Genomic DNA, 24,061 nt, shown 5'->3' with positions numbered 1-24,061 from the left:
CAATTGCAACATTTAAGAGGCATTTGGATGGGTATATGAATAGGAAGGGTTTGGAGGGATATGGGCTGGGTGCTGGCAGGTGGGACTAGATTGGGTTGGGATATCTGGTTGGTATGGACGGTTGGACTGTTTCCATGCTGTACATCTCTATGAGTCCATGACTCTATATGGGTGACAGCAATAACCCATGGAGAAAAAGAAAATTTTCATTGCTCTGTTATTTCACTTTTAGTTTTCCACTTTTTTATTTAAAGTTGGTTGCCATGGTGGACTGTTCGATGCATCAGTGCACTCCTGATACTGAAGATATGTCTAAAGCAGCACAGAATTGCCCAGAGACATAGAAATTGAAAACAGTTGTTAAATTGATGAATGCTGGAAAAAGGTGACCACTGTGCAGATTGCAACAAATGGCACAGTTCTATCATTGCTTCACTAGTGAACTTTAGCCTGAATTGGCAGTTATCTATCGAGATCTTTAAACACGTCTCAATGGATGAAAATAAATGAAGACAGACAATTGAAGGAACATAATGACAACTTCATCTCTTGATTCTAAAAAACTCAGTGGTAGAAGGGCCCTAGAGGTTGTACCCATTTTCACGAATGTAGTTGCATCAAATAAAATTCCAGCAGTTCAGCTTTAAAAATTACTTTTTTAAGACAAGGTAATACTCAGCCTTTATTGTCAAGCATAAATGAGTATACAATCACAATGCATGTGCAAAATTCGCTCAATAGTAAGAGTTTGTGCAAATGAAGCTGCTGACATAAAAGGTAGCATCATTGCGCTGCTAATTTTGAGAGAACTGATGAAATTGGAATTCATACCAAGCCCTTGGTCTATCACATTGAAATTATTGCAATTAATCAGAAAAATGGTCTCCTTGTGTTGTATTTTTTAACACCACGTAAGAGAACAAAATTAAAATGGATAAGAAGCTTACCGGTTTTCCTGGATCTCCTTTAATGCCAAATCCCGGTGTACCTGGTAATCCTGGAACTCCCTGATCCCCCTGGAGAAATGAAAGGAAAATGTCTTCTGTTCAATATTTGTAAAATAGAACAAATCTAGAGTATACGAAGTTTGGGTTAAAATGGTCTGAAATTTGACAGCTGTGGTGAGAAAAGCTCTACACCTTTAATTTGAAGCTTCCTGTTAGAACTGTGACAAAAGTGATTTGATATCTTACAGGGAACTATTTACATTAAGAGCATTACATTACCTTATTTAAGGAAGTTTTGAACAAAATAAAGGAGGGGTTAAGTAAACATTCAAATGGTGGTCGTCATCTGGTGTTTGAAAGATTCCCTTATGCAGGCCATGGTTCATGGTATCTTGTGATGTCATGAGCTCTCCTGCCACAGAGTAGAGCATGGCTATCCTTGTTGGCTAGGAGAATTGTGTAATAGTTTATGACCCCAAACCAATTGCATTTTGAAAAGACATCTTGAAAATTGGAAATTCCAGGAACTGGAGTTGAGGCTTCATCAGGATGAAGGGCTTATGCCCGAAATATCAATTCTCCTGCTCCTTGAATGCTGCCTGACCTGCTGTGCTTTTCCAGCAACACACTCTCGACTCTGATCTCCAGTATCTGCAGTCCTTACTTTCTCCCAGGAATTGGATCCAGGTTGCCATTTTTAAAGGGTTCTGACCTGGTAAAAATCTGTCCCATCTATAATGAAACTTATCCAAATGAACAGAGGGCAACTGTGAGGGTAGGGAAATAGTTACACACAGGTGTTCAAAAAGAACCATTTGGTCGTACAGTAAATCAGAAATTCATGCTGCCTACATATAAGAGAGAGAAGCTTCACCACATTGGAATTGATTATTTAAAGTACAACACCAAAAATTCTCAGATTAGGTAACACACTAATTAGACGTAATGAAGAGCTTTATCTGTAATGTAATTCTATTCCACAAATCAGTCTTCCCTATCACATGGAAACAACATGTAGAGTTCCATTCTCTACACCCTATTTAAGTATATTCTCTCAGGAGAATATTGTCCAACTGCTGCCAAATTGGATAGCAGTGAAGTGAAATGAACCTATTTCCAGGAGGAAGAATGCCAAAGTTCACTTCCTTTAGAAATTTTAACAGCTGTGAAAACTATCATTCATTCTTTCTTGGCTTTGAGTCAACTCAAGTTGTATATGAATGGTCAATGGGTTGGACTGTAACTCCTTTCAATTCTAAAAAAGTCAACTATTAGAAAATGTGTGAACACCAAACAAGGATTTACTAAACAGAACTCACATTTTATACCAAATGTGAAGCATTGATTTTATAATTTCACATGATTATTCTGTCAAATAAAGAGTGAACAGTAACATGCGTCGTACAAAACAATATCCTACAAATTAAAAAAAAGTTTTATTCTTTCCACATATGTAATTGTACCACACTCTAAGCTGAGTAACCATCCCGCTGCTCAACTTATAATTGTTTGAGTGGGGTCTGGAAATATTCTGGAAATGCAGAAGAAAAGGCTTTAAAGATGTATCTGTTGAAGAGATCCAAGTGCAAGTTATGTTAACAATAACTGGGAACTAGATCATGCTGAGTGAAACCTGAATTCCAAGTGTTAACTGGCAATATTAGCGGAAAATTATGCAGAGCAATATATGGCTGAAGAAAAGACCCAGGTTCATTTGTTCACTAGGCAGCAAGTGAGGAAGAGCTTAAACATGTTGCAGCTGCTTAGGTGAATTCACTTGGGTAAAAGGTTATCAGTTTCTATAGAACCTAACTCCAGTCAGAATCATTGGTTTCTGGAATAAAGAGAGATGGAAATAAAGGAACCAGAAGTCTTACCTTTGCTCCCTTTAGTCCAGCGTCACCAGGGAGTCCAGGATTTCCTGCTGCTCCTGGTATTCCTGGATCACCCTGAAGGAGTGTCAAAGACAATTAAAAATGTAGATTCAAGGTCACATAGATTTTCTGCAATATACAGATGGATAAACAGAAAAGTTGAATCCATGAGTTCTGTGTGGGTTGTTAGAAATAGAACATTCAACATATCTCTGTCCACTCTTGTAATATGGTGATTGACCTGTGTAAAGGCTAGCATCTCAGTTACACCAATGAATAGATTGAACTCTGCCAAATAATTTGACTGTTAATATTGCCAACAGTAATTTCAAGGCTTGTAGCTGAAACGCATTCATGAGTAACATCAGTCTTCTCTCTTAAGTCCATCAGTTTCTGTTCTAAAGAGGTCATTTTCCTGAGAAAGTTACATTCTTGAAGATATCTGTCAGATAAGAGGCTAATTGTTCTAACATGGTACTGCAATGACATACTTGGTAACACACTCCCACAGTTGTTGCCTTCAACTAACCAGACACATACAAGGATATTTCTCTACCTTTACACTTTCTAATGGTAGTTCTAATTCAAACACATCATCTTTGCTTGTATCACCACTACTAGTAGAGAGTGGTACCAATACATATGTGTGTGCTGCATGTTCTTATATTTTCTTGGCAGCACAACAGCCAGCTGCTGAGCCACTGTACATAATTCCCCTATTTTGTCATGCTGAAAAAGTCTATAATAAAGGTGAGAGGGTGTAAACTTCAGGAAAAGTGCACAAATGCAAAGGCAGAATTAAAGAGACAGGGCAGAATCCTGAGATTCAGGAGAAGTATGGCAGAATCGGATGAGAAGTGCAGCAAAACCCATCCTGATGTCGTGATTTGCTCACTCTAACTTTTATGTTTTATACAGGCTGTGTGGCAAGAATCTCACCAGGCAGTGGTGAGATGCCAATTGACGATATTAATATTTGTTAACTGCCTTGCTTTTTAATATTCAAATTCCCATTTTGCCAAACATGCTAAACATGCGTTCCATGCTAGTTAACAGGTTGGCACTTCAGAGCAAAAGGTTTTCGCTGCTATTGTTTTTAGGGGCTGTTCAGTGCAGACACACAGATATACAGTCAGGTCCAGACTGAGTATGCTGCATCATCCTGGCATGCTCTGCACTGCACTAATGGAGAAGGCAATGAGATAATGTTCTGAGTGCAGAGAAACTAGTGGAAGTGGAGCAGTAATGTGAGGAGGAGGATGAGGACATTGAAGAAGAGAAAGCTAACGTTGTCTGTGACAGAGCTTAACTGTGACTGGTGCTAGATGCTGTACAGAATTCTATTGACACCTAATTGAAGAGAGCTGAGTACAGCAGACAACTATTGACTATAACACAATCTTTGGTCACATTGCTGAAATCTGGTCGACATTGTGTGGTGCAGTTCAGCCTCCATTGGCTTCATTTCTGTTCCCTTTTCTTCTTTGTACATAAAGGCTCATGTTTTGTTTGAAATTGTCCAATTGCATGCCTCATTGTGATGTTCCTCTGCTGGACAAGGACAAGCTGTGGAGCTGAGTGGGCATTGAGGACAGGGCAGCACTGATTTAGACTATTCAGATGGTATGTGACTATGGACAGTCAAGGTGTGTGACCTGGTGGTTAAACAGTGACTAGGGTGAGAGATTTAGGTTGTTTCTAAGAGCGAGTGTCAGCTATGTTGGCCGTATGCCATGGGCAATGTGGGTTTGTGGCTGCTGTGCCATGACATTGCCAGTGAGGGCCAAGACTTGCTCTGGTGGACGGCAGCCTTTCAAAGATGGCATAAGAGCAAGGGATGCTGGTGTTTCAGTAGATATCCATTGAGTGATGAATCATTCTGGGAATGGCGGTTGGTAAGATGGGGCAGAAATTGGATGTGAGAGACATGGAAGGGCACGGTAGGTAATGAAAGCGTTTGGTAAGATAGGGTGAGAGCCAAAAGGTTTCACTGCTACTGTTATAGGGCTAGGGCTCATTTTAGATTATATTAGCTGAGAAGGTCTTCATAAAACTCAACAGAACTTGGACTTGGCCAACAAAACGTAAGAATGGTCTCTGCGACCCCGACTGGAGAGGGACGGACAGACCAGCAAACAGGATCTGTGGGGTCGTGCCCATTCTTTCATTCATTTTTTCTGAAGAAATAAACTTTCACTGTTGCACCTTGTTATAAAACAAATTACATGTCATCCCAATTATCTGCAGTGTAGGAGTTCTTTTATGCAGCACATTGTCAGCTTCAAAGAAATGTATTCCCATTGGTCATAAGCAGAATAAGCAGCTCACTGAACCGGAAAAAAGGGGAACTCTGGATACATCACATTGTATCTCTCACTTCCAGATTTCCCAAACACTTTGTGTGCAGAAGTGCTTCTTAACATCATCCTAAATTTGACATTATGGTGTTCAGCCCCAATTCTAACTTGCCACCAGAGGAATTAGCATCTGTCAATCTATCGTTTGGAATCTTTTAGGCAACTTATCACCTCAAGTAGATTAACCCATCCAACGAGAATATAGCTCTAGTCTATGCATCATTTTCATATAAATTAAACCACAATCTGCTTGGAAAGAAAGGTGATTTCTGGGCATCATTTGTCTACTCTTTGTGTCAGCAAAGATTCCTGGACATTAAAGAGTTAAATAATATCGTACTAATAAAGTCCTTTTAATTGGCAACAACAGTGTTATACTTGTAAGACTCTGAGAAATTCTGGTCCACAATTTGAGCAATTCACAACAAATCTGGTTTAAGAATTAAGAATTTCATGACACTTTTCTTTGAAGGGCACACATTTCCTAAAAATGCAATAAAGGAAAGTAAATGACCACCAAGTATTAGACAGATTATAACATACTTACTTTAGGACCTGGAGATCCTTTTTTTCCTAATCCTATTGGGCCCCTTTCTCCTGGAAATCCTTGGTCTCCCTGTCATTGAATATACTCAGTTAATGAATATATCTTTACTTAAATTTCTTGGTTACTAAAAGGTAGTGTCTTGCACTTTAATGCCATCAGCTCAACAGCCAATAGAAAAGAGAAATTAACACAATTTAATAGTAGTCTCCTGAAATTGTTATTTAAATTGATAGGGGGGTCAGTTATCTCAGGTTTTGACCATCCTGTTTATAATATAGAATGGTGTCAACAGTGTGGGTTCAATTCTCATACCAGCTGAGACTACAATGAAGTCCCACTTTCTTAGCTTTGCCCCTTGCCTGGGGTGTGGTGACTCTTAGGTGAAGCCACGACCAGTTATTTCTCTCTAATAAGAGTGGGAATTTTATTTAAATTGCTCAGCAAAGTAAGTACTGCAGAGGTGTTGGCTTCCTCTGATACACTAGCAACCCAATATTAGGTTGGAACAGAGGGCAAATATTTGAGCAAATATTTTTTACTGTTAGCACTATCTCCCTGAATGGAATTAGGCTCAGTACAGCAGAGGATGTAGAATGATGGGGCAGTTGGTGGTGATGGTAGGTTGCAATACTGATTAATGGGACATTAGTAGCAGCACTTCAGACTGATAATGATTTTAATTTCAAACCTTTTTATCTTAAAATGCACAGACTATAAAAGCCAGGAGATAATAAAGAAATCTGCATCAAACATTAATGAGACCTCAGTTAGAGTATTGTGTGCAGTGTTGGATTCCACATGATCATGTTGCACTCAAAATATATTGAGGTATGATGTAGAGGAGCTGGTGTTGCACTGGATGGACAAAGTTAAAAATCACACACCAGGTTATAGTCCAACAGGTCTATTTGGAAGCACTAGCTTTCGGAGCGATGCTCCTTCATCAGGTCATTGTGAAGCAGAACCAAAAGACACAGAATTTATAACAAAAGATCATAGTGTCACGCAAGTAAAATGATTGTTGTTCAGTCTTTCATGTTTCTGTTCATTAATATGTAAATCTCAGAACTTTTTTTAAGTCACATTCTCAAGATAACTTAAGGTTTTATTAAAAAAGGACACACAATGTACACAGGTTCTCAGCTCACACAATGCAATAAAGCTGTGAGATCAGAGTCTGTCAATATCCTAATCTTGAGTCAGACCAGTTCTATTTCCAAAGTGGAGTTTACGAAATATATAGATTGACTGTCTGCATTGATTGTCTACAGGTTATGCATTTTTTGAGCAAAATAGAATGTATCTGCAAACATAAATTCACCCCATTGACTTATATATGTGTGTGTGTGTGTGTGTGTGCAGGAGAGAGAGAAAGAGACAGAGTGTGCATGTGAGCCTGAGTCCACATGAGAGAGTGGATGTTTGTGTGTGCGCGCGCAAACTCGGTAAAGTGTGTGTGGGTGTGATGGAGTATAAGCCTATGAGAGGGTACGTGTTTGGGTGTGAGTGTGGGGGGGGTGCATTTGTGTGTGTACGAGAAAGAGTCTGCATGAGTGTGTGAGTATCTAAGAGTGTGTGTGTGTGTGTGTGTGTGTGTGTGTGTGTGTGTGTGTGTGTGTGTGTGTGTGTGTGTGTGTGTGTGTGTGTGTGTGTGTGTGTGTGTGTGTGTGTGTGTATACATTGTTCAAAGTTTGTGCGAAGATTTGTAGCTCGGGTGCTCGTTGTTGTGGTTCTGTTCGCCGAGCTGGAAGTGTTTGTTGCAAACGTTTCGTCCCCTGGCTAGGCGACATCATCAGTGCTTGGGAGCCTCCTGCGAAACGCTTCTTTGATGTTTCCTCCGGTGTTTATAGTGGTCTGTCCCTGCCGCTTCCGGTTGTCAGTTTCAGCTGTCCGCTGTAGTGGTTGGTATATTGGGTCCAGGTCGATGTGTTTGTTGATGGAGTTTGTGGATGAATGCCATGCCTCGAGGAATTCCCTGGCTGTTCTCTGTCTGGCTTGCCCTATGATAGTAGTGTTGTCCCAGTCGAATTCATGTTGCTTGTTGTCTGCGTGTGTGGCTACTAAGGATAGCTGGTCGTGTCATTTCGTGGCTAGTTGATGTTCATGTATGCGGATTGTTAGCTGTCTTCCTGTTTGTCCTATGTAGTGTTTAGTGCAGTCCTTGCATGGTATTTTGTACACTACATTCGTCTTGCTCATGTTGGGTATCGGGTCCTTCGTTCTGGTGAGTTGTTGTCTGAGCGTGGCTGTTGGTTTGTGTACCGTTATGAGTCCTAGGGGTCGCCGTAGTCTGGCAGTCAGTTCCGAGATGCTCCTGATGTATGGTAGTGTGGCTAGTCCTTTTGGTTGTGGTATGTCCTCGTTCCGTGGTCTTTCTCTTAGGCATCTGCTGATGAAGTTGTGCGGGTATCCGTTTTTGGCGAATACCTTGTATAGGTGTTCCTCTTCTTCTTTTTGCAGTCCTGGTGTACTGCAGTGTGTTGTGGCCCTTTTGAATAGTGTCCTGATGCAGCTTCGTTTGTGTGCGTTGGGGTGGTTACTTTCATAGTTTAGGACTTGGTCTGTGTGTGTGGCTTTCCTGTACATTGTGCAGTGGGGTCACCTGTTGTGTGACATGAAACCAAGGTCCCGGTTGAGGTCATCTTTATGGATACCGAACTTGTCCATCAGCCTCTGCTCAGTCACTTTGCAAAGTTCGGGCCAGGCAACAATGCAGAGTGGCTGAGTAGAGGCTGATAGCCAAGTTTCAGTACCAATGAGGATGACCTCAACTGGGACCTTGGTTTCATGTCACACTACAGGTGACCCCACTGCACTATATACTCACTCATACACGTACTCTTACATACTCACACACTCACGCAGACCCCTTCTCATACACACACTCTCTCTCATACACACACACATACACTCCCCCCACACTCACATGCATGCACGCACCCTCTCACAGACTTATACCCCATCACAGTCAGACACACACACTTTATCGAGCTTGCACACATGCAAACACACACTCTCTCGTGTGCACTCACACTCACACGCACACACCCATATGCACACACTCACTCTCTCTCTCTCTCTCTCTCTCTCTCTCTCCTGCAGACACACGCACATATAAGTCTATGGGGTGAATTGTATTTGCAGAATTATATTTGCAGAAACATTTTATTTTGCTCAAAAATGTACAACCTGCTGGTAAACAATGCAGACAGTCAATCCATATAATGTTTTGTAAATTCCACTTTGGAAATAGAATCAGTCAGACCCAAGATTGGGAGACAGACGGATTCTGACCTCACACCTTTAATACATTGTGTGAGCTGAGATGTCACCTTTCTTTTAATAAAACCTTAAGTTATCTTAAGAATGTGACTTAAAAGTAGTTCTGGGATTTACATATTAATGAACTGAAACCTGGAACCCATTCTAAAAGATCATGATTTGGAGATGCTGGTGTTGGACTGGGGTGTACAAAGTTAAAAATCACACACCACCAGGTTATAGTCCAACAGGTTTAATTAGAAGAACTAGCTTTCGGAGCGACACTCCTTCATCGGGTGGTTGTGGAGGACACAATTGTAATACACAGAATTTATAGCAAAAGTTTACAGTGTGATGTAACTGAAATTATACATTGAAAAATACCTTGTTTGTTTGTTAAGTCTCTCATCTGTTAGAATGGCCGTGTTAGTTTCACTTCCTTCATATGTAAATCACAAAACTTTTTTTAAAAGTTACATTCTCAGGTTAACTGTAACAGCAATTGTTACAGAAACTTTTAAAAAAGGTTTTTGTGATTTACATATGAAAGAAGTGGAACGCTCATGGTCATTTTAACAGATGAGAGACTTAACAAACAATCAAGGTATTTTTCAATGTATAATTTCAGTTACATCACACTGTAAACTTTTGCTATAAATTCTGTGTATTACAACTGTGTACTCCACAACCACCCAATGAAGGAGCGATGCTCCGAAAGCTAGTGTGCTTCCAATTAAATCTGTTGGACTACAACCTGGTGTTGTGTGATTTTTACCATTCTAAAAGATGAAAGACTTAACAACTATCTAGTTTTGTTAAATATATCATTTTACTTTCCTGACACTATAATCATTTGCCATAAATTCTGTGTGTTATGGTCCTGCTTCTTAATGACTTGAAGGAGCAATGCTCTGAAAGCTAGTGCTTCCAAATTAACCTGTTGGACTATAACCTGGTGTTATGTAATTTTTAACTATATTGAGGTAGAATTCAATGAAGTGAAGCTGAAGCCTTTTCTGAGGACTGGTTAGTTACAGTCAAAGATGTAAATGTCTCAGGGGCTGTTAAAATATGGCAAATAGAGAAGATTTGAAGAATGACATGGCCATAGGAAAGTGAAGGGGAAGGAGAATCCACAAGGATATTGGTATGCAAAAATATAAAAGTAGACTACTTCCAGTGATTGATGGGTCAAGAGTGAAGTGACCATAGATACAATTCCTTTTCTAAGAGGTTTAGTACAAAGACCAGAGACAGCTCCTTATATAGGCAGATGTCAGATCGCAAAATATATTTGCAGGGTTAGTAGTTGAGGCAGAAATTATGTCAAAATTCAAGATTAGATTTACTGGGTGGATGAAGGAGCTGAGAACTTGGGTTCAATGGATATGGATTGGTAAAAGTGATTAGAAGAGGCTATTTGGTGATATGAGCTGTTGGGACTGAATAGTCTGCTCTTGTGCTGTAACTTCGTTACATTTCTACATAATATATCTCATTAGTCTAATAGTGAATTATACATCATTAATATAAGTTTCTACAGATTCATTTGCTTCGAGCTTTGTAAGGGACAGTTAGCTTTAACTACAACAAGTCTTAATCATGTTTGCCGATCTAGCAATTCTAATGTGGGACAATTCCAATTAAATTAACAACAAGCATAAAATTAGATATTGAAAGGTGTGAGAACATTACCAGAACTTGGGGAAGTTGAATTCTGCTTATGCTAACATGATTTCCAATAAAACTTGAAAGCATTTGATCAGGGAGGATTCAGGCAATTTGAAAATGGTCACACAAACTGTCAATATCATAAGATATTCTTCAGCTACTAAATGTGACTCTTGTGACATGCCCTTGCAGAACTGAGGGATTGAGGGTAGAGGTGAGAATTTACATTTTCAGTTGTTCTCGCTAGAGTAACTCAGGCTCTCCTAATGCTGGGAATGACATGATCTATGTAAGTAAAAGAATGTTGTTTTATCCTGTACCTTTGCACCAGGTATACCTTCTCCTCTTGAACCTCTTGGTCCAGGAGGTCCTGAGGGACCTTGTTCCCCCTATTAAGTAAAACAAAAAACAAGATTTTTAGAATTTCAATACATTGTTAATTAATATATTCCCATTTTAATCAAATTTTCTTATCAAATCCTTATGACTAGCATGAACTATCACTGCATGAGAGGATAAGCAGGTGACAGTTATTTTTGTGTTTTTTTTTAACCCAGTATTACAAAGGAATAGCTAACTCAGACTTGTAAATTAAATCTCCCATTAACAGAGATCAAGGGCCTTAAACTACCTCAAGTGGATGACGTTGATCTCAAGAATAACAAATGTTGTAGAACTACAGCTTAGTCTGTGATTTGACGTGGAGGCTGTGGGCCCATCCACTGCTGCAATGTTGTGGGGGTGGAGCACTTCTGCTCGAAGGACTCTATTTTAGATGGTTCAGCCAACTATTTGTCTGAGGTTGTGGCTTCTGACCTCCTGAGGTGGTATGTCTTGCCTCCCAGAGTTGGTCAGCCAACCTGGGGAGCAGCAGTCCCTGGAAAGGAAAGGCTGAGGCACTTGGGGTTGTTTTCATTGGAGAAAAGAAGGTTTAGATAGGGTCGACAGTGAGAATCTTTTTCCACATATGGAGTCAGCTATTACAAGGGGGCATAGCTTTAAATTAAGGGGGGTAGGTATAGGACAGATGTTAGGGGTAGGTTCTTTACTCAGCGAGTCGTGAGTTCATGGAATGCCCTGCCAATAGCAGTGGTGGACTCTCCCTCATTATGGGCATTTAAGCGGGCATTGGATAGGCATATGGAGGATAGTGGGCTAGTGTAGGTTAGGTGGGCTTGGATGGCGCAACATCGAGGGCCAAAGGGCCTGTACTGCGCTGTATTCTTCTATGTTCTATGTTCTATGACCAGTGACCCCTGAGCAGTTCTGGAATTCAGGGCACTGAGATCAGTGATCACTGGGACCTAACATGCAGGCCCTGGCAAAAGGACTCTTCAAGGCGGTGTATAAAATGGCTACTGCCTAGTACCTAAATGAATATATACTGATACCAGAGGTCTCGTTAACATTGGAATCCACAGTGTACAAAGACATTCATACAAACAACCCATCTTCATAAAAAGCAAAAAAATGTGTGCTGTGATTTGAAAGTGACATAGTACATACAGAAAATGATCGTACATGAACAAAAAGCTCTTTGTTCTACACAGTACCAATTTCTTCTGTTCCCACACATGCATTGCACACAATCCTTAAAATACTCATGCTGTCTAATGTACAAGTGTTTACTGTTCATCCAATCTGCTGGTTCATGGGTGCTATTGGTTTTATGGGGTATGTTGTTGCTGTGGTGAGTGTTGCTATTGGTCCTGTTCACATGTAGAACAACTGGCTTGGACAGATTCCATCCTTTTCTAGAACAGTCCCAATGTCCCAAAAATCTGATGACAACCCTCATAGACCAGCGTTTCAGTAACATGTTCAAATTCTCAGTTCTCATTTTTATGCTGAGCAGTGTGTGGGACTGGTAGTAAACCTGAGATTACTGCTTTTGAGGCCTTGGCATTTATTGCCATACTTAGCTCCCTGATATCTGCTTACAGAATCTCATCCTCATCCTGACCTAAGTCATTGGTATCAATGTGAGCCATGATCCCAGGCTGATCACCCTTGGAAGGGTGATCTTCATCAAAATCCTCAATAATTACCAACCCTCTATGCACACTCCTACAAACCACTATAATAAACACAGACTGATGAGGTTATAGCTAATGGATTTCCATTATAAATCAGCACAAAGCTGCAAAACTTTAACAAGCCAGTTATTACGTTTTTCACTGCAACTCAAGTCTCAATCTCAAATTTTACTTTAACAATCATCACAGTACAATAGCAACCATTATTTTGCTTGCTTCCATACAATAGTCATATAGTCATACAACACTGAAACAGACTCTTTGGTCCAACAAGTCCATGTTGACAATGATCCCAAACTAAACCAGTCCCACCTGCCTGCACTTGGCCTGTACCTTCCAAAATTTCTTATCCATGAATGTACTTATCAAAATGTCTTTTAAAAGTTGTAACTGTATCCACATTCACCACTTTCTCTGGAAGTTCATTCCACACACAAACCACTCTCTATGTAAAAACAATTGCACAAGTCTTTTTAAAAAAATTTTCTCCACTCATCTTAAAAATAATAGTTCCTGAAAATATGCAGCCTTAAGCTAGAGATTTCAAACTTATTTTCAAACTTATAGTGAGGTCAGATCTCACTATAAAAATGTGAAAAGTTGAAAATGTAAATAAGTATAAATATATTTGTTCCTTTGTTATTTCTATCTTTCTTTCTTCCTTCCTTTAGCAAAATAAGTCAGTTCAGATTTCCTCAAAATATGAAATCTTAGAAAGATGGAAAGATGTGTGGAGAGGATAAAAAGCATACATTATACTTTCATCTTCATCTTAGACATGCCTTTGAGATTAAGGATGACTTGTTTCTACTGCAATTTGCTGAGGGAGTCAGTTGGAAGAATACCTTAGTTTTTAGGGTGTTTAATACAAGGTACATTTTCTAATGTGCTTCAGACAAGGAGTCAGCAATGGCTTGAAACTCTATTTCCTCATGAGTGAGTGCACACATGAGCACCACCCTTATATTGAAATCCATGACTGATGGACAGTGTTTATGGTTTTGGACTGAAGGTCATGTAGATTGAATAGTTTCCAATCTGTTTTGCAGATTATCTCCATGCCTGTGGGTAATTTGTTGTCCATGAGTTCACACTATTGCAGTGGGACAAATAGAAAAGGGAGGTGGTGCAGTAGCACAGTCTTGTTTAACTCCAGTCTTCACAAAATAGAAACTACATGTTAGATAATACACAGATATTGCAACACAATCGTGGTGCCACTGATTTGAACAGTGTGTGACCTGAATTACAGAATCAAGAAAGGTGAAGTAATTATGGCAAACAGGAAGTACATGCTATTCATCTATTATCAATAAATGGATGGTGACTTTACCTTTTCACCTTGCAAACCAATTCCTGTCATGCCTGTAAGTCCTTGTGGTCCCGGAGGTCCAATATCACCCTGAGAAAACAGCATGTAAATCTATCACAGTTTTACCTCAAACTTCCCAGACCATTCAAAAACTAAAGGAGTTTCAAATATTTTCACATGTTAGGTTGAATTTTGTCACCTGAATATAGCCAGTCACAAACCATTAGCAATCTATGTCTACACAGTGAGTGTTCATTTTCTTTCATCCATCGTTGTGGCGGTTTGGACTTTTCATTGAAAATTTGGTGATAAATTTTTGCTTGATGTTTGAAGTCTTTATTTTTTGATCAGTTAATCATGCGGTATAATTTGTAATCTTTACAGCTTCTCTCACTTAATAGTGATGTTGCTTGATCTGACAGGTCAATTACCTCACAGACTGTAGGCAATCATGATTGCATTGCCCACAACACATCATCCTTTGAAATCATCCTTTGAAAATGAGGTCATAAAGCTAATTTCATGCACTATGTTTTGTATATGCATTATGCAGTGAAATCCATTTCTAGCATTTGATGAGAATGTAATCTCTAGGATCCTTTCAGTTCCAAGGCTGATACAAAACGTAAGCAACATTCAGCTCTGCCCAACAGTAGATTAGGGACTTATTGCAAGGTTTTCAACAGGCTACTCAGGATCATCGTGGGGAGGGCGTCACAGAAGAGGTGTTCAAAACGATTACAGGCAGTGAAATGAGAAATGTAGACCCCAAGTTACAAAATGCTGCGGTTAGGTCCATTGCTGAGAGGGCAGTTGGACTACACAGATTCTGTGCCGAAGAGAGGAGTCAAGACCATTGGACAGCTCTTATGCTGGTAGAACTCATAAGCAGTTCTGAGAATCAGAAGGTAGTTAAGTTTTGCAGTCAGGGCTCAGAGGAAGTCCTGTGAGGGGAATTGAGAAGGTCATTAGCTATGTCTTGGAGGGAGCTAAGAGGAGTTAGAAAAAGCCTGTGAGCAATGGCACTTTGGTGCTGCCAAAAGAATAAGGTTGATGAGATCACGAGCATTATTTGCTTGGTGCATTTGACCAAGACTGGAGATTGGAGGAAATCTCAGGGGCAGCACTGACATGTGAAGCTACCTGTCACTGAAGAGAACAGTGTTTTTTAAAAATTCAGTTGAAGGATACTGGCATCAATGGCTGCACTAGCATTTATTGCCCGTCACTAGTATCCCATGAGAAAGGAGCAGTGAGCTGCCTTGTTATGTTGAGAATGAGTAGTTTTGGAGTCCAGGTGAACATAATATTTTACTAGATATTTTACTAGAATGGGAGCATTCATTGAGGCAGTCCATGACAGAACAGCTCTTGTGAACGACTTTCAAGGACAGATCGGCAAAAGTGCAGAATTGTAATTCCTTGTGAAATTAAGTGAGATTTGATGACACATCCTATCATTAATATCTGGGAAGAATTTGCTGAGAAATCCATGGGATCAGTCTTGATTTGCTGTTTAATGTGCATTGTGAGATGTTAGATCACATTTATTACTCACACTTACCACATGTTACTTCTAGGTGTTAGAAATGAGTCGCACTTGGAGCTTGATTATATTACAGTTTCAACTTTGTATAGTAAATTAATTTGTGCTTGTTTAAACTATTGGATCTTGTAGCATTATTCTCTTAGTATGACCCCTAAATTTCACACTCTGTCAACTTCAAAAATAACTTAACTTAAATTGAGTGGTCTAGCCCAGGATCATATTAATGAAAACTGCTGACCAATGGACTCAAGGTGGCTAAACTTTTGCTCCTGGCTGCTGGCCAGTTGCTACTTCTCACATGTTTTTGGCGAGAGACTGACTGACAACATGGTCATAAAGCCTGGAAATTCAAATATCCCAGAATCACAAACTTGGGAAGGAATGTGTTTAGCATTTGATTTCACCTGGATCCTATTGGGTGCCAACATGTACAAAGTGTTAGAATGTTACTGAAAAATGAGAAATAAGGTCAATTTTATCCCAAAACATTCAAATCAACAACTGTTGTCTAATAGTATTTAGGGAAGGTATTCTTGATTTTTTTTAGTTCTTCGTCCAGAAGTATTTCCACCACTCCTGGTGTTTGTCTTGGACGAGATTAAATCAGTAAAATAAAACGAAAGAACTGTGGCCATTGGAGATCTGGAACAAACAAGAACAGAAATTGCTGGACAAACTCAGGAGGTCTGCAGAGGGTAACAAGAATTAAGGTGACTCTTTTTTCTGAAGGTTTTCCATGGATGTTGCTGGCTTTCTTCAGCAATTTCAGTTTTTGCTTGTTAAATCAGTAGTGGGTTTGATCCTATAATCATCCTGATCAGTATGACACTACAATGTATGTTAACCTAGAGACGCCTTGAGAGTTCTTATCTGGCTTTTTGGAACAATGATAAGAAAGCGCTTGATGGTTTTTTTCTACCTTGACACCTTTAATCCCAATTCCAGTCGGTCCACGCGAGCCTTTAGGGCCTGTATAGCCTATGTGGCCCTATAAAAAAAATAAGGTATTTACAAAACCATTAAATAAAAGCAAAACATATATCATCAGTATTGATCAGTGATTGATTTCTGTCTGACAATAGGGTTGCCAACCTTTCAAGGATGCGCTGGTGTCTTTAAAAAGTAAAGATTAATTGCCTGGACACTACTTCAAACGACAGAGGTAAAGCACCAAAACATCATTAAAAACATGTGGCTTTTTCAAATGAGTTCTCTGGAAAATGTTAATTTATGAGTTATTTGAAATATTTGAGATGCAATAGTAAAGGTCTTTGAGGGGAAAAGATGTTAGGAGGTGAGATGTCATCTGATGAAAACTTCAAAAATATGTTAATGAACATTAATTCTATCCAACTTTGTGGTAGATGTGATTTGAAACAGGTTATTTTGCTATCTCTCTTTCTTGCTGTCCTCAGCAAAATGAGTCAGTTTGATTTTCCACAATTAAACAAGCAAAGAAATGTATATTTGACTACAGTACAAAGTTTAAAATTATATTCTAAAGTCACAATTATCACAACTGAGTTTTGATTGTGATATCTATCTACATTGCAACATGAGATCTTCAGCAGATCTAAACTATTAACTAATAGCCTGAAATATTCCATTCATATTGCATCCTGGATGCAGTTCATACTAACCTGATCTCAATGTCAATTTCTTTCGAGTATGGAGTCCAAATTGACTCAAAATAAATTAACATATTGTTGACAATTGTTTTAGAATTCCCAACTCCAGTAATTTATGAGAATATAAAAGGTTTATTTGCAAGGTGTATTTCCATGCTTTGATTCCTACTTCGGTTTGTTTAACTGTAATGTTGTAAGTTGGGTGTAACAATGTTTTAATAATAAAACTCTTAAAAAAGAAAGAAAAATAGGAGACATTGTAATATCCCAGACAAACTCAGTACTGAATTATTGTTAATGTTTCTGAAATCTTGGTAACTGGCCTCAAGTTCAACTAAAATTGTACAACCTGTCTGTGAAAGAGGAATGGGACATCAATAATAACCAAAATACAAATCAAGATTAGGGAAAAAATAACGGAGAAAGCAAATAACTGTGAGAGATAGTTGGAAATTCTGGAGTGCATCCAGTAAAAAGAATCCTTCTTTTCCACATGAACAGGGATTTATTATTTTAAACTTCTGTGTTTCCAATTAGGCTCATGTATGCTATTAATATATCTTGCAGCTTCTGGAATATTGTTTTATAAACACAATTCCCTTTCTACTCAACAAAACTCATTTTTGTCTCTAAGTACATGAGGCAAAAGAGGCCAGTGAGCTTTCTGTTATGTTTATGCCCTCCCAAGCCTTGTGTTTTTCACCTGTTTTAAAGCCATCAGTCATCTCCTGTAGACAGAAAGTGTGGTCTGTAAAATTTAAAATCATATGTCATGAAGAATACTGAACGCCAAAAGACCCACAACTACTTTATTTGTTTATTGCAAGCAGATGACTTTTTTCCTCTCAATCTTCCCCATTGATAATTCCCGGATGGAGAAGTAACTGATGGATCTTTTGAAGTGTGTTTCTGCATTAAATCGCTTGTGTTTGGAAATACATTGGCAAATGCATATTTGCTTGTTCTGAATTGTTATCATGAATTCATAAAATCAGCACAGAAGGAGGATCATTTCAGGTTAATTGTTGTGCAAATGTAATATTCAATTTTTCTCAGTATCTAACAGTAATTCCCTATGTGACAATCAATGACAATCATCATTTGAGTGGGTTCATTTTCAATTTCCTCAACTTCTTCTAAATGAAATGAATTATCCTTGAGTACAGTTCCAAGAGCTCTGGCAACAAAATATTCATGCACAATGTGTGATAAATTAAATCATGAGTATTAGTGGTCTACTTGACGACAGGGGACATTACAAACTAAACTTAACTTTTGCCTGCCACAAATTACACTTTCCAATAATTGGACAATAATCAAGAGTAGGAAATTTGGCCAATACCGTCATCCTAAACCTGGAAGCACTGAAATCATATGTTCATTGTCCCAGTGAGATTGAAGAACTGATAGCTTGTAACTGAGCTCTCTCTGCTCAGCACAGTTCCCTATCATACTCTTCAACATATTTGGTCGCCAACAAAAAAGGATGCTTTCAGTGATTTTTTTGAAATTAAATTAATTTCTTACCTTTGGACCAGGAGCACCTTGCCCTGGTTGTCCTTTTTCACCCTTTACTCCAGGGTCTCCTCTGGCACCCTATGGTACAGGACAAGATATAAAAGAGATATGACATATCCCTTGTTAGCAGCTGTAATAATATTGTAGGCATCCCTGTCCAGTCCTATCTTTTCCAGAAATGGCAAATGAAACTGATAATGTTGCTACAACTGTTGTATTTTCATCACAAGTCTTGTCAATCATGTCACAATTACTAACTTTAGCTATTGATAATATTTTAATAAGGTTTAGCATATTGATATCTCAGGTTCACATGAACCTGCAGACACCAGAGCTTAGAAGAATGAGAGGGGTTCTATTTGAAACATGTAACACTCTAACAGACTGGGGGAGACTGAGGGGTGACCTTATAGAGGTTTACAAAATTATGAGGGGCATGATAGGATAAATAGACAAAGTCTTTTCCCTGGGGTTGGGGAGCCCAGAATTAGAGGACATAGGTTTAGGGTGAGAGGGGATAGATATAAAAGAGACCTAAGGGGCAAATTTTTCACACAGAGGGTGGTATGTGTATGGAATGAGCTGCCAGAGGATGTAGTGGAGGCTGGTACAATTGCAATATTTGAAAGGCATTTGGATGGGTATATGAATAGGAAGGATTTGGTGGGATATGGGCTGGGTGCTGGCAGTTGGGACTGGATTGGGTTGGGATATCTGGTCGGCATGAATGGGTTGGACTGAAGGGTCTGTTTCCATGCTGTACATCTCTATGACTCTATTATGACTAAGTCACTGATTACATTCAAGTGAAAGCTAGATAATCTTTTCGATTTTAAAGGCATCAAGGCGTATGGGGAGAAAGTGAAAATATTGCATTAAGACAGAGAATCAGCTATGACTATGTTCAATAGCACTGCAGGCTTGAATTGCGTACTCCTGCCCTTAGTTTCTATGTTTCTATTTATAAAGTTCTGAGCCTAAACTTATGAACTTCAGGATAAGGTTTGGGATGTATCTGGTCATTTTAACCTGTTCATCACTAACATTTACTTTTCTAGTCAAAGAAATTCAAGTTATTATCACTCACTCTCATGAGTTATCCATAATTCCCAAACAGCATTGTTTGCATCTTCTATATTCTCAATAGAATGGAGAGTAAAATGGATAGCTCTCGAAATCAGGCAAAAGGATCAAGTTGCTGATCATGCTAGAGAGAGTGAGAGCTTCTTTATGGCTACTGAAAGTTAACCTGTGCTATTCAAGCCACATTGCACATTTTGTCTGCTTGGAATAAAGGCGAGAGTTGGCCACAGAATAACTGAAGCAGAAACAGAATTTGGTGGAAAAGCTCAGCAGGTCTGGCAGCATCTATGAAGAGAAATCAAAATTAATGTTATGTGTCCAGTCACCCTTCCTCAGAACTGATGATGGCTAGGAAAATGTTGGTTTATATGCAGAAGATAAGATTGGGGAAGGGGTAAGGAGTAAACAATGGGTGGGAATAGACCCCAAAGGGGGACAGGAACAGTTGGACAGACAAAGGAGTCAATAATGCTCTGGCTAGGAGGGTGAACAGCTGTTAATGGAGATTGTTGGTGGCTAACAATGAGTAGTATGTAATGGTAGACTGTGTGATAACAAGGCCTGAGGTTTGTGGCAACTGCTGAAGTTCTGCAAGACCACAAAAATGGCACAATAGGTCAGAGAACATTCCCCAAGTAATACTGTGCTCGAGACTTCATTGAAGCAGGTGTACTGGGAGAGAAGGTCTCTTTTATAAATTAACTGTGCTATACTAATGTATGAAGCAAGTTGCATAAAGTCCAGCATGAATGAGCATTGAGAGACATTGGTCAGATATTGTGATGGCCAGGTCATTGTTAGAACAGTGAAGGCTGGAGTTAAACATCAAGACACTATGGAATCCCAGACACAGCTGTTTTGTGGAAATTGCCCGGGAAATGGAAGAATCTAATGGGAAATTGCCCTGCATTTGGAACCCTCAGAAAGCATCTATTAAAGTTGGACAATTTGCAAGGCTCTGCCTCAATTAAGCTAATAGTTACACAGGACATGTTAGAGAATTAAAATCCAAGTTTAACTCCTCGGTATCTATTCAACTGACCTCCAACTCAGGATTGGAGTGTCAATCTAATTGCGATGCCACTCCTGAAAAGACGTCAGGGAATTTAAAAGGTGTGAGGATTCAGTACAGTAAAGGAGCAAATGTTCTGGGTTTTTTAAAACAGGACAAGGAATGATCGAAAAGACAGAGCTGGAGACAGGGCTGACTGCAAAATCCCAACGGTTTGAATTGGGAAAGCAGATCAGTGATTTATTGATACCTTTTAAGGGTTTACAAGAGCCAGTAGGTTAAACTGGTTATTGAGAGTGTTTAAACACTGGGTTAGTGAGCTTAACCAGATCAGCCTCACTATCACTGGATTCACAAATCAGCAAATGAAAACATTCAAAGGCCCTCAAAAGTGTCAGGGGACTAATATACTGGCAGGGAGATGTGCTAGAGCTGCTCGGGAGGATTCCAACTAAATAGGTGGGGGCACGGTGGGTATGGTTAGGAACATGGGACTGGGATATCATAACAATTACAGAGATGTGGCTGAAGGATGGACAGGACTGGTAGCTTAATGTTCCAGGATACAAATGCTAGAGGAAGGATAGAAAGGGGGGCAAGACAGGAGGGTGAATGGTATTTTTAATAAGGGATACTGTACTGGGGAAGGATATTTCTGGGAATACATCCAGGGAAGTTATTTGGGTAGAACTGAGAAATATGAAAGGGATGATCACCTTACTGGGATTGTATTGTAGACCCCGTAGTAGTTAGCGTGAAATCGAGAATCAAATTTGTAAGGAGATTTCAGTTATCTGCAAGAATAATAAAGTGGTTTTAAAGGGGATTTTAACTTTCTAAATATAGACTGGGAGTGTCATAATGTTAAGGGTTTATATGGAGAGAAATTTATTAAGTGTGTATAAGAAAAGTTTCTGATTCAGTATGTGAATATAACAACTAGAGAAGGTGTAAAACTTGACCTACTCTTGAGAAATAAGGCAGGGCAGGTGACTGAGGTTTCAGTGGGGGAGCACTTTGGGGCCAGCGACCATAATTCTATTAGCTTTAAAATAGTGAAGGAAAAGGATAGACTAGATGTAAAAGCTGAAGTTCTAAGTTGGAGGAAGGCTAATTTTGACGGTGTTAGGCAATAACTTTCAAAGGCTGATTGGGGGCAGGTAAAGGGATGGCTGGAAAATATGAAGACTTCAGAAATGAGATAACGAGAATCCAGAGACAATCTATTCCTGTTAGGGTGAAAGGAAAATCTGGTAGGTGTAGGGAATGCTGGATGATGAGAGAAATTGAGGTTTTGGCTAAGAAAAAGAAGGAAGCCTATGACAAGTGTAGACGGGAGAGATTGAGTGAATCCTTAGAAGAGTATATAGAGAGTATACCTAAGAGGGAAATCAGGAGGGCAAAATGGGGATGAGATAGCTTTGGCAAATAGGGCTAAGGAGAATCCAAAGGGATTTTACAAGTACATTAAGGATGAAAGAATAACTAGGGAGAGAATAGGGACCTTCAAAGATCAGCAAGGCAGCTTATGTGTGGAGCCGCAAGAGATTGGGGAGATACTAAATGAGTATTTTGTATTAGTGTTTACTGTGGAAAAGGACATGGAAGATATAGAATGTAGGGAAATAGATGGTGACATCTTGAAAAATGTCCATATTACAGAGGAGGAGGTGCTGGATGTCTTGAAATGCACAAAATTGGATAAATCCCCAGGACCTGATCAGGTGTGCCCAATAACTCTGTGAGAAGCTAGAAAAGTGATTGCTGGGCCTCTTGCTGAGATATTTGTATTATCGATATTCACCGGTGAGGTACCTGAAGACTGGAGGTTGGCAAACGTGGTTCCACTGTTTAAGGAAAAGCCAGAGAGCTGTAGACTGGTGAGCCTGACTTCGGTCATGGGCAAGTTGTTGGAGGAATCCTGAGGAGTAGGATTTACATGCATTTGGAAAGGCAAGGATCGATTAGGGATAGTCAGCATGACCTTGTGCATGGGAAATCTTGTCTCACAAGCTTGTTGAGTTCTTTCAAGAAGTAACAAAGAGGATTGATGAGGGCAGAGTAGTAGATGTGATCTATATGGACTTCAGTAAGGCGTTTGACAAGAGTCCTCATTGGAAACTGGTGAGCAAGATTAGATCTCATGGAATACAGGGAGAACTCACCATTTGGATACAGAACTGGCTCAAAGTTACAACACAAAGGGTGGTGGTGGAGGGTTGCTTTTCAGACTGGAGACCTGTGAACAGTAGTATACCACAAGGATTGGTGCTAGATCTACTGCTTTTTGTCATTTATATAAATGATTTTGATGTGAACATCGGAGGTATAGTTTGTAAGCTTGCGGATGACATCAAAATTGGAAATGTAGTGGACAATGAAAAAAGTTACCTCAGATTACAACAGGATCTTGGTCAGATGGGCCAATGGGCTAAGAAGTGGCAGATGGAGTTTAATTTAGATAAATGTGAGGTGCTGCATATTGGAAAAGCAAATCAGAGCAGGACTTATACACTTAATGGTAAGGCCCTGGGGAGCGTTGCTGAACAAAGAGATGTTGTAGTGCACATTCATAGCTCCTTGAAAATAAAGTCGCAGGTCGATAGGATAGTGAAGAAGGTGTTTGGTATGCTTTCCTTTATTGGTCAGAGTATTGAGCACATGTTGCAGCTGTACAGGACATTGGTTAGGCCATTTTTGGAATATTGCATGCAATTCTGGTCTCATTGATGTTGTGAAATTTGAAAGGGTTCAGAAAAGATTTACAAGGATGTTGCCTGGGTTGGAGGATTTGAGCTATAGGGAGAGGCTGAATAGGCTAGGGCTGTTTTCCCTGGAGCATCGTAGGCTGAGGGGTGACATTATAGAGGTTTATACTATCATGAGGGGCATGATAGGATAAACATACAAGGTCTTTTCCCTGGGGTGGGGGAATCCAGAACTAGAGGGCATAGGTTCAGAATGAGAAGGGAAAGATACAAAAGGGATTTAAGGCTTAACTTTTTTGATACAGAGGGTGGTACGTGTCTGGAATGAGCTGCTGGGAAAGAGGTGGAGGCTGGAACAATTACAACATTTAAAAGGCATCTGGATGGGTATATGAATAGGAAGGGTTTAGAGGGATACGAGCCAAGTGCTGGCAAACGGGACTAAAGCATCTTAGGATATCTGGTCAGCATGGATGAGTTGGATCAAAGGGTCTGTTTCTGTACTGCCCATCTCTAAGACTCTATGTTCTGAACCAGTCTTTACAAGAAACAGATCTT

General features: G+C 39.6%; 1 protein-coding gene across 1 annotated transcript in view; it reads right to left on the bottom strand.

The window, feature by feature from the left end:
* Positions 1-24,061, bottom strand: part of LOC122550244 (uncharacterized) — a 265,713-nt gene that overhangs the window by 124,076 nt on the left and 117,576 nt on the right. The window contains exons 13-19 of the mRNA XM_087987130.1: positions 18,710-18,778; positions 16,474-16,542; positions 14,027-14,095; positions 10,978-11,046; positions 5,726-5,794; positions 2,825-2,896; positions 948-1,016 (exon numbers count right to left, since the gene is read on the bottom strand). Coding sequence (XP_087843256.1) covers positions 948-1,016; positions 2,825-2,896; positions 5,726-5,794; positions 10,978-11,046; positions 14,027-14,095; positions 16,474-16,542; positions 18,710-18,778 — 486 coding nt within the window. The remainder of the gene's footprint in view (positions 1-947; positions 1,017-2,824; positions 2,897-5,725; positions 5,795-10,977; positions 11,047-14,026; positions 14,096-16,473; positions 16,543-18,709; positions 18,779-24,061) is intronic.

This window comes from Chiloscyllium plagiosum, unplaced genomic scaffold (assembly GCF_037043375.1).
Source record: "Chiloscyllium plagiosum isolate Xiang-an unplaced genomic scaffold, Cpla_swu_hap1 HiC_scaffold_5, whole genome shotgun sequence".
In the NCBI taxonomy this organism is placed as follows: Eukaryota; Metazoa; Chordata; class Chondrichthyes; order Orectolobiformes; family Hemiscylliidae; genus Chiloscyllium; species Chiloscyllium plagiosum.
Note: the sequence above shows the minus strand (reverse complement) of the source record. Positions and strands in the feature narration are given on the sequence as shown.